The sequence below is a fragment of the Thermobia domestica genome, chromosome 1 (assembly GCF_964235325.1).
Source record: "Thermobia domestica chromosome 1, izTheDome1.hap1.1, whole genome shotgun sequence".
NCBI lineage: Eukaryota > Metazoa > Arthropoda > Insecta > Zygentoma > Lepismatidae > Thermobia > Thermobia domestica.
In genome coordinates, this window is record NC_137454.1 from 70,726,514 (window position 1) to 70,738,836 (window position 12,323).

The 12,323-nt window shown below is 31.4% G+C and overlaps 1 protein-coding gene across 14 annotated transcripts in view; it reads left to right on the forward strand.

Annotated features, from left to right (window-relative positions):
- Ndae1 (Na[+]-driven anion exchanger 1) overlaps window positions 1-12,323 on the forward strand; it is a 518,135-nt gene that overhangs the window by 442,635 nt on the left and 63,177 nt on the right. For 10 of the 14 annotated variants that reach the window (XM_081758609.1, XM_081758590.1, XM_081758579.1 and 7 more), the window contains 2 exons: window positions 8,908-9,009; window positions 10,121-10,338. In XM_081758609.1, the coding sequence (XP_081614735.1) occupies window positions 8,908-9,009; window positions 10,121-10,338 (320 nt within the window). The remainder of the gene's footprint in view (window positions 1-8,907; window positions 9,010-10,120; window positions 10,339-12,323) is intronic. The other 4 variants (XM_081758628.1, XM_081758662.1, XM_081758645.1 and 1 more) reach the window with 3 other exon arrangements.

Consider the following 12,323-nt stretch of genomic DNA (forward strand, 5'->3'; position numbering starts at 1 on the left):
TGATTCTCGGCGGAGTGAACAAGTTATACAAGTGATTTATCGAAATTCTATCAACGCCACTGCCTTGACTCAAAGAAAGAAAAGTCTGTAGATAAATATTTACAAAATATAATGTAATATCAGCATCAGTCCTCTTTGCAGAAGGAAATTGTTAGGAATAGACACAACATTTTTAGTCTATTACCCACATACATGTAAATATAATTAATATTTTAAATACTAATAACTGTGAAAATCTTTGCTCTTAAAATCGTGACATTAGAGCGTTTTTCTGCTATATTTGTTGTTGGCAATTGATGTGTAAATTCGCAACAATCCTCATTATATGTATAATTTTCTTGCCTTATAGAAAAACGCTGTAATCTATCAATAGTTATTTAATCTGTTAATTACAAGATCTTTCTTATTAATGTATTATGGAGCTAGATTTATATATACACAAAAGCGTATAGATGCCTTTTTAGTCCTTTTTATTTGCTTTTTATGCATTTTTAAGGTAAAATACTTTACATAAGATGGCTGTTATGATTCAAAACGTTGGTTCTTAGGTCATATACAGCATATATTGAAACTTGTTTCAATCTGGCTTTATAAATACGTAATCAAATATTGCATTTCTGTGAGGCAAAAATTAATATGTTAGAACTTCCTGAATATTCCTTACTAAAGAAGCTTGAAATTAAGTAACTTGATAGTAAGCAATACGTTTTACCACCATTTTGCTTTTATAAAGTTTTAAAGGTAGTTTGAAGAAAGCTCAACTTCTCACACACATGTTGTAAATGTCATTAATATTTATCAAATTACATACATATGGTTTTTTTTAAATCTTCATAGTAACGCAGGTTTTCTGCTATATTTTTGTTGTTGCCAATTAATATGTAATTTTGCAACAATTCTCATATAATTGTTTAATTTTCTTCCCTTAGAAAATGATGTAGTCTATTGTTAGTTATTAAATTTATTAATTATAAGGTGTTTTCTAGTGTATTTATCTTTTCTCTTATCTCGTAATTTTGCATTTATCAAACAGCAAAAAAATCCATTCATGTACAGATTAACTATTTAAATTAATCATAAAGAAGTTTTCCAAAGTTATTAAATTAGGCGTCCATTTCGAAAGGGATCCTTGTCCAAAAAAATCGAAAATTGAGTTATTGGTACTACTGAATCCCTCCCATAAATATACACAGAAATATAATGTATTTGACTGAGATTCAATGATTCTAATGTCACTAAAAATAAATATAAAGTGTTTGTCTTGTTATAAAAATCCTCTTGTCCAAACATTTTCATCGCAATATCAAAATATTTTACGCCTATTATGTACATGAACTGCATTCATAAGACATTTACATATTAATTCAACAAAATACATTAATATATTGTTAGTTTGTCCTCAAAACACAAAACAAAACAAAAAAAATCTTTTTTCTTCTTTTTAATATTGGGCGACTCAAACATAACATTAGATTAAATTTTATGATTGAGAAATCTATGTATAAAAACTGAATAAGAACTATGGAATAAACACGAAAAATTATTTTGCATTCAATACATAATTGAGAGAATTACAAAATTAAGTAAATTTCAAAGTAAATAGTTTCATTTTTAATAATTCTCAGAAAAATTAAAAAGAAAACCAATAATTTGTCCACTAGTAAAATTCGAAAGAAATTTCTTGGTCCAATCCTGTGGTAAAATCAACACATATAATTCATTAGAATTTCTTTTTATCTATTGTTGAACTTATCCGATCAATTAGAACAGTAAACTGACTTGTTATACTTGTGTATATTCTAAACCTTCAGTCCCATTTTCATAATTGCTTACTAACTGCATAATTATAAGATGAAAAAAAAAAGTTTATTTGAATAAATATCATACCTCATTTGTATATATATATATAATTTCTTTGTACCTGCGATATTCATTTTTTTCATTAATTCTTTAGAAAGATAATCTCAGATTTAGAAGAAACTGAGTATCAATCAGATTTGATTTAAATTGATAGAATAAAATAGAGATGAAATATCTAGATACTTTTCCTGATATCGTAGTTTTACTTTAGATTTTTGCTAATTTGTTTTAAAGAACTATTCATATTTATTTGGTCATTGTTACAGCAGCTCCCCAATAATAGCATTTAGATTATTTTATAGGAAAATTATCATGAAAAAATGTGCTTTACAGCTATCCTGTTGCTTCCTGTAGAATTGCAGTGTGGTTTTCTGTGCATAATAACTTCATCATATACCAAATATAGCAAATATTCTCTTAGTGGAATATAGCAAATATTCATAAAAGAGACATTCTCATATTACGTAGGTAAAATATACAAACTGTCACTTTTAACAGCTATTCATTTCTTTTTTATTTAAAAGGTGCAAGATTTTCGTTTGATATTTTCATCGTTATACGGTTGTTTAAAGCACATCATTTGAAGGACTGTATGATCTTATTAATCCAATTGCAAATGAAGTTAACTGAAAATATGTTTATATTATGTTTGGAAAGTAGCAGGAATTAAATACAATTTCTAATTATTTGCAGACGACAAGGAAATAATTGTTTCATACCGAATATTGATTCAAATTGAATTTTAAATTAATATCAGCACTAAGGGAATGTAGATCTCAGTTAGCATTCTCGTTTCGTCTTCGGGATGTCATGATTTCTGACATCTTGAATGAGATCTCTCTAACAGTTTTTCTTATTTCCAACAAGTAAATACTACCTTTAGATATAGTCCTGGCCAATTTCCTTTAATGTTTCCTGTTAATTGGCTGTTACACAGGTGCATCTGAAACTCTTTAAATAAATAGAAAAATAAACTCTCTCATCTTTTATTAATTCAGTAGGAATGGTTTCTGCCTAAACACAGAGGGCTGCGCAGTTTTTGTTTCGCATGAAAATAATTGTCATTGATTGAGAGAAAACACGGAATATGGAGTCTTTCCAACGGAATGGAAGGTGAAGTCTTCACAACGTTGTAATTCGCTCCTCCTGGTCAGGTTTTGAAATGTTATGCCCAGATGTAATATCTTTCTTTGTCACACCAAAGGCCAGGAGGGGGGGGGGGGGAAGGAACCTCTCATAATTTGTACGTGAGAGATACTGGCAACCATCATTTTTGAATTGGCGAGTGCGACTGACTTTGAAATTTTGCACCCTGCCTAGAAAAGAATATATTGTTGAGAACGATGAAGGAGATGATAAATGTACGTGCTATTGCCAATTTTATCTCATAATCAAATAAAGTTGCGCAGCTCGAAGAGAGGTCGGGAAAAGGAATAAATAAATCAATATATTGGACAAATATTGGTTTGTTACAATAGCAATTGAATCAAATGGTTCATGGGACCAAGAAGGATTTCATTTTATCAAGAAAGTTGGCCAACGCATATCGCTAAAATCGGGAGATACCCGAACTAGAGCATTTTTCATACAAAGCATTAGTATAGCCATTTAACTACGCACTGTGATAGTCATTTTGGGAACTTCGCCAACCGGAAAGGAATTAGAGGAATTTATGTATTCGGGAGGAAATTTTCGTCAACTAACATTAATAACAATAATACGACGATGATGAAGAAGAAAACTTAATAAATACAATTAATTAACTTATTGAAAAATCAAATAAATAAAAAATTGTAATTTTGGTCAACTAATATTGAGCCTTTCATTTTAGATTCGTGAAGATATATTGTATTAAAAAAAAAACTACATGTAATGCAGTTATGTTATTTAAAATAATTCAATAATTTAAAACATTTCACTAATTGTTGGAATTATTATATATCCAGTGACTACTTTGAATTATAAATATGAACTTGCTATAGTTTACAAAGTTTCAAACTTCATCTCTAGGACGTCTCGGAGAGAAATATTTTATCGGAAATAAGTAAGTCGAACAATTACTTTCCAAAAATAAATAAATAAATAAAAGTAAGATGGTGCTGCTATTTCATTCTATAAAGCAATAATACCTCTAGTTAAATATAAATATGAAATAATTTGTTGCATCATTGCCTATACATGACGTATCAACTAGTATGTTGTATGGATAGTATCATTGATGTCCTGTGTCTTATTGTATATTAGTATATATTTGCTATTACTTGGTGGTGCATTTTAGTTATTACTGAATGTTTTACTGTTTCATTTTTGCAGAGTAAGGTATCTACAGGGTTCTCGTAAAATATTTGTGAATGTGTTTGTCATGTATTGTGTTACTATTCTACATGTTTTAATAATTTTTCAGTAATTATTTTTTCTTCTATTAAGGCAACGAAAAATATTTTCTTTCCTAATCACATTTATTTCCTATTTGTTTTGCTTCCTTGTAACTCTCTGTTTGTATATATATGTAATCTATTGTGTGTGTGTGTGTGTGTGTGTATTTTTTATGTGTCGTTAAAATCCTTGTTGAACGAACTTACTATTTTGGATATGTAAAGCGTTTGCCAATCATACATCATTCTTCCTCCACTTGACAGATATTTCAGGGACATGTTGAAAAGATGAACTTGCAACTGCACTTTTTGTTTGTTTTTTTGGAAAATAAACAAATGTGAAGTTGTTTTTAAAAAAAAATCACATCTGTTACAGTTCTTGTATTTTTTTTTTTTAATTAAGTATCTGGCATAATATAATTAAGGTTGACTATTCGGCAACTAAAGTTGATTTTCCACATTATTTTATATATTATCTTGAGGACCCCGAATTCATAATTTTCCAGCAATGCAAGACACTAATTTGTGCAAACATGCTTTTAAGATTTGAAAATATATATTTAAAAAAAATAATAAACTTCATCCACATACATACATATTCAATATGTATTATTTTCAATTAAAATTTATATATACTATAGATACTACCAATGTTTAAAATTTATTCTACTAATTATTCTTTTTAAAATATATATGAATTACTATGGTTATCCACTTCGTTGAAAACAAATGTTTCTGATAGTAACTCCGTCGTGATGTAAAAATAAAGAAAGTTACTAATGTTGGTGCAGACTTAATCTCTAGACTAAAACGGACTGAGATTTTTTTTTCGTCCATTTCTGTTCAAATTATTCTATTTCCGCTCCTAAGGGGGTAAAAGAAAAATCTCCCGTCTATAACTAATATATCTTGTATGATTGGGTTTTCGAAATTACAATCTTCATAATATCTGAAATAATTAAACATTCAATTTCCTCTTGTACACAATCATATTCTTCATTGTTTGAATGGCAGTAAAATACTATTACACTATTTTATTGTTTTCTAGTTAATATATATTAATCTTTCTTAACCATTAAAGTCTCCTTCCATTTGTTCGCCAGTAGTTTGTTAATCACTTCAAAACTGATCAATTCTATCTACTTTCTGTTTTCCATAATTTTGTTATAAGTTCTTATATCATGTGTTAAAAGAGTTTCCAGGTAAGATCGACAATATTCAAAATATTCTGTTTAAACAAAAATGAGGAAAATTTTCTATGAAATTTTGTGTTTACCTTATGGTGTCAACCTTTTCCTTTGTAATCTATATTACATGTTGAAGTAAGTGTTAGGTGTTGTATATACGTATATCTTGTAATTTTATTTTATAATGTTATCATAATTTGTTATATTGTTGTGAAGCAGCACAACATTATTTGATTCTACTTTTATAATTATAAATGTGGGGAAAAATAATAGTTGTACACTATGTACTCTATAAAAGTGCACAAACAGGAATATATATATTTTTTTGAATTTTATGTATAATTGGATCTGGTTATAGTACATAATTTCCTTCAACTGAAAAGAGATATCCATAAATATTATTCTTGCCATAGCATATTACACCAAATCAAGAGTGCTTATTAGTTTTATTAATTGAATGAAGTGACAGATCAGTGTAAAATATATATCTTTACCGAAAACTCATGATGATTTCTTTTGTAAAAGTCTAGATAGTGTTCGGTTAAAAGAAACATGATAGTAGCTGAGCTCTCCATTTCACGCTGTCTCGAATAATTCAAATTTTCGAAACATTTCGTATTTAAAGAAAAATAAAATGAGACCAAAACTGAAATATAAAAGCGCAGAAAACGAGGCGGACACATTAGGATATTAGAGATTTGTTAAAACATGTATCTATGTAAAACTTGTTTGATGCCATGTTGTCCTTTGTTATTATTTGATTGAAGCAAGGGCCGTGGTGGTTCAGTGGTAGAGCGTTCACCTCTGATGCATAGGGTCCATGGTTCGATCCCAGCTCGCACCAAGTAAACTTTGTGGTGGACAAACACCATGTGCGTAGGTTTTCTCGGGATTCTTCCGTTTCTTCCCACTCTCTTCATTATACCATTTCATTAATTTCTTATCATTACCGTCTCCTTTAGCCTAGCCGGCATAACCGTGGGATGTGAAACTTAAAGAGCTCATTTCATTTCATTTCGATGGAAGCAGACTAATCAACGTTTATAGCCTTTGTCCACATTTTATTATAAAGTCACTATCGAAAATAGATATCTATGCCATACAAGGCTCTTTTGTTTACGCAAGTTCTTCAGAAAAAAATTCACCAAATGAAATATAGTTTTCAAAAACAGATAGAGAATTAGGTTATATGGTTATGTGTCAAAGAAAACTGAATTTAAATCAATCAACTTGATTCTAAGTTATTGACAAAAGAAAAAAATCTATGTATATCGATTTCTTTTCTGGCGATCGTACATAGTTTTATGTTGTAACAAATCTTTATTATCCTCCATTATATGCTTCCTTTATTTGGCTTAGTTAAAAATATGATAGATGTAATTTTAATAATTCCTTTCTTGAAGATGAAAACACGAAATCTTTGAAAAGTTAGAATCGTTTAGCACAGTAAGAAGTGGAGAGAATGTAAAATATAGAATTTAATACTAGTTTGTGTGTATACTTTTAAAGTTGTTTACAAACGAATATGCATTATTTGCGGACACCGTAGTCCAGTAGTTAAAGCATTGGATTCACGTCCGCGTGGTTCCGGGTTCCATTCCCGGCCGGTGCTTCCCAATTTTCGGCGTCCACCCAATGTCATGAGGCAAATCGGGGAGTCACGTGAAAACAAGACGTGACGGCCACTAGGTCTAGAAAGCTCCTGATGCACCTGTTAAGAACTGGATGTAGTTCAGCCGGTCGCTAGCAGATGGTGCTGGAGCAGGCTCAGGCCCATAAAGTGGGCTGTTACGCCAAGTGGTATTATTTGGTAAGCATCATTTACTCACAAATACATAATTGCTAAATTTATTTAGCTCAGTTTATTTCCAATTATTCTTCGTCAATCCCAATTATGTAAATTAAGGCGGCAGACTACTAAATATTTTTGAAAAACTAATAATTTTTCTTTGCCCGTTTTTCGTAAGTGGAAAGAGATAATAAAATGTAATTTACTACAATAATAGATAATGTTATTCTACAACCGAAAATACGAATCGGAAGAATTTTCAGTGTTGCCATCCATAGAAATTAACCAGAATGACCAGAATTTGAATTACTCAAAAATGTAGGTAAAGGCAGCGACTAGAAAAATGAATTCAACGGTAATTGATGACTTATCATGCTGTCTACCTTTCTTGTTTACTACTTTTTAAATAACATTTCTATTTATTTTATAAAACTTACATAAATTATTACAAAATAAATAAGTTATTACAAAATAAGTAGAAACATTTTTTAAAAAGTAGTAAACAAGAAAGGTAGACAGTATAATAAGTCATCAATTACCGTTGAGTTCATTTTTCTAGTCGCTGCCTTTACCTAGATTTTTGAGTAATTCAAATTCTGGTCACACTGTAATTTCTATAGATGGCAACACTGAAAATTCTTCCGATTCGTATTTTCAGGTGTAGAATAACATTATCTATTATTGTAGTAAGTTACATTTTATTACCCCTTTCCACTTACGAAAAACGTGCAAAAGAAAAATTATTAGTTTTTCAAAAATATTTAGTAGTCTGCTACCTTAAAGAAAAAAGTTTTCTAAACTATCTCTTTTTATCACTCGAGCAAGTGAACAGTTAACTCGAGAAGTAAGCAGAAGAACTTATTACCCACCATTAAGTAAATTATTATCATGTTTCTTAGTTTTATAAGTTTAGTATATTCTGAAGTATAATAGAGTTCTCCCTTATTATAGTGTAACGTCTGAAAATTCAAAACTTGTAGAAATATTTTTCTAAGTAGTCATCACAATTGAATCTACCTACGTACAATTGTACTGAAAAATCGAAAGTTTCTACTTAGATCTAGTTGCGGAAGAGAATATTTCTTTATTTTTTATGTATAAAAATGATATAAAACAAGTTCAAATTGAATTCATATTAAAAAATGCATTATTTTCGAAAATTCGTAAATAGATTTTCCAGTTACTTTTTATATCCAATTAAGTAGAATTCGTTATTTATTTACTTATTTTTATTATTTTTAAAATTACAAAATGAGCAAAAAGACGTATCATAATTTTGATTATATAGCTGTCTAGCATTATTGAAGTATTGTTGTTTATTATCTATGTATTCACAAGTCAAATAAGTTTCTTCTTGTAAAAACCTACCGTAATTCTAAGGTAAATGTCGATTATTTCATACAGTGTAGTTGAGAGTTATAAATTCGAAGGGGCAATATTCTTTCTTTTATCTATATCATGTTTTTAAAAATAGGTTAAATAATTGTGAGAAAACTGCAGTAGTAACTCCATTTAAATTATGTGTTTGTTTTATTATTTTTTAAAAATATCAAAAACTTCAATTAATGAAAGTGAAAACGTAGTTTACATACAATATACTATTAACCAGTTCCAAATATGCATTATTCATATATACATACACACATGCTGGCCTAAAAGACCAGTGTAACTGTTAATGCGTGGTGTTTCTCTGCAGTGGACGACTCTCAGACAACACCTCCGCCTCCAACCACACCGGGAACCTTGAACGAGCCTCCCAAGTTTGGCCGATATCTTTCTATCCCCGGTCCCGGAGCTGGTAACCTTTAGCGGCTTGTTGGTGTGTCTTTTCCTAGGCATTGCTTCCTTTGTACTAATCTCTTGGGGCAGCTTTATGATTATGATTTTATATAAAAAGAAAACATTTAATTTTTTGTTTTTCATAGGGTAATGGATGCTGGTGATGTATTCAGTTCCCTTGGATTGTGCTAAAAAAAAAATCACAATTAAAGAAGTTTTCTTAATATTTTTTTGAAAATATTTGTTTCTGTGAGCTTTCAGTTTGTTACATTATTATTCATTAAAATATTTGTTTGTGAAAGTTTTTACCCCATCTCTAATTTTGATTTTGACTGAGAATGTAATGGAGATGAGGCTTACTGGCTCACTGCAAATGTGTGGACTTTCTCTAACCGTTGCATCTAGTTTGCTTGATTGTAGTGATTTTTAACATATGTATACTGTATATATGTCTCTAAAACATAGAGTTACTTAGTAACTATTCTACAGAGATAGTGGCACTTTACCTCTACCATAAGGTATTATTATCATTAAACCCTGCATCTCATGGAGATGTTTTAAGAGATTTTGGTAACATAATTTTTAAGTTATGTTTGTCAATGATTTAGAAAAGCATACATTTGAAAAGCATGTTGTTTCAATAATTAGATGTAGTTTTCTTACTTGCCTGCAGATCATGAAGTGTATAAAAAGCAGAGCATAGCTTCTTAGTACCTCTGTGTTGACTGCAGAAGCGTTGATGGTAAAGCAACTTTGGAGGAGGTAGCGCTAAACGGCTGTATGTAAATGTTGGATGATAGCTCGGAATGATAATGCTGCCAGTGTTGCCCTAGCTGACCAATAGAGAAGCTTTCCTCAACTTGTGAACATAATTCACATAATTAAAAAAAGTCATAGCACAATATTTTAGTTGCTCAGTTTTACCATTTGTATTATTATTTGTTCTTTTAGTGTATTTCTTATTTCTCTGCTAAAGAACGTTAAAAGAAAGCGCTAATTAGAATGGGCGAGTTTGTCCCTAGTGATTGAAAGTGGAGGGAGATTGAAGCAATTAGATAGCCTTTTCGTTTGGTCGTTCAGTTGTTTTGAACTTTCATGGCTTGCTTCACAAATATCTGTATCTTTGACAGGTGCTGCGAATGTTCCTCAGGAAGGACTGGAGCACAGTCCAAGTTCCACCTCGATTAGTCGGAATCACAGCGCCGGCGCCTTAGGGGACCACAATACAAATGGCGACTCAAATCATCCGAAGGTATCTTTTTCTACCACCAATACTACCATCACCATCAACTCCAATTGTCCAACAACTCCAACCAACTCGAATCACATGTCTCCGTTGGCAGCAGCAGTACGTTTTTGAAAGAGATCTAAGCATGTGGTGTGCAGTGTTCTCAACCCAAGCACACTAACAGGAATAACAGCTGCTTTCTTACCGGTTTTTTGGATTTTTTTTTAAAAAGCAAAATGACACACCAAAATTTGTTTGTGTTATTAAATTAAAGTTGTTTTAACATTTTTATTTTGTTTATTATTATCTTTTGTGTGTGTTATGCGGTGTTTTAGTATGAAATAACAATTAAAAAGTAATTTCAAGAACAGCTCTAGCTACCTTTCCTTTAATTACTGGAACACGAGTGGAAGTAAATCTGAAAGAACTGTACGGTGTATGTTATCAACAATGTCAGGGTACGAATGTACCAGAACACCTATTTTAATTCTAGAGGGATGCCCAAATGTTAGCTGTTTCGTAAATTCCTGAGAGGAGTCAAACAATTAGCATGAAAGTAATAATAATAATAATTTCACCCAAACTAATGGATAGTAGATCAGAAACGAAGCTTGAGCTCCACTTTGCCTCTCTATGTAGTGATGGATGCAAGTATAGTAGATGCAGGCTTCTCGTCCTAACTTTAACTGTAGTTTTTTTTTTCCTTAATTCAGACATTTTCTATAGTAAAGCCGGTATGGCAACAATAACCTATTTTGATTTCACACATAAAGACAAAAAGGGATAGAGAAAATTTCCTTATCATGTACACAAAACATTCTTAATATTGTCATAGTTAAACCCTCTTAATAAAAAAAAATGTTTATGAAGTAAATAAGAACATATACTTCTACAGAAATTTATGAAAATAATGAAAATGCTCTTACAAAAGGTAACTTACTTGCCTAATACAAATCATTTCCAGAGAAACAGTGTATCATCCTTCATGTAATGCAGCACTCAGTTGTATCAACGAGAAATCTGCGCCAGGCTTGCTGCTCTAACACTGACCCATAAACATTCAATAATATTCAAGTCGGGGGATTAATCGAACCAAGGAAGGTCTTGAAATTAATCCTAATTTTCCTCAAGTAGTTATGTCTGAACAGTTCTGACTGTGTGTATTGGTGCATTTTCATCCTGGAAGAATACATCGTAATTAGAGAACATTTGTATCATAGGATGCACCTAATCACCTAAAATGTCACCATAATCGTTGTTAGTAATTCCTTCTTTGAAAGTAATGATAAAATTAATTGTAGCGCACGTCATTAAATAGCCAGGCCATCCGGTAGGAAATAGGCAATTGGGATAATAAGCCTTTTCCGTCTTCGTCATACATTAACCTGGTCTACTGTTGGAAACAAGGAAAAAGATGACTTAACGGCCCATATGAATCTCTTCCAGTCATTGGCTGAAATTTTATGTTATCGGTACCAGTGACGTGTATAGAATGTATCTTAATACAGTGAATGTTTATTTTTCCATAATGTCTTCCTCAAGGAGAGGAAGTCAACTCCGACTCCCCTTGTGTACGACACTGCTCGGTACAGCCTTTTTCGCTTCATTCTACCGCGGCATAAGAGATTCGAAATTGTAACGTACCTGCGGGTCATGAGGATATGTAGCTCTCGTCTGACTGCGATTGTAGAAATAGATCTCTTTGAAAATTGGAGAGGCTTTTCTTCTTCTTTTTTTTTTTTTTTTTTTTAAAAAACCTTTAAGTTTTACGTTTCACGGTTATGTTGGTTAGGTTAAAGGAGACGGTGATGATGAGAAATGAATGAAATGGTGGAATAAAGAAAGTGGGAGGAAACGGGAGAACCCCGAGAAAACCCACGAGCATGGTGTTTGTCCACCACAAAGTCCACACGGCGCGAGGTGGAATCGAACCCGGGACCCCAAGCACCGGAGGTGAACGCTCTACCATTGAGCCCCGTCCCTCCCCTCATTTCTTCTTACACTACCAATGTCTGACCTCTTGCACACTGATCCGTACTACTTACTATCATTCAGCATAAATATTAAAACAAAGTCTCACTGCACGAATATTGTTTCTAACTCAC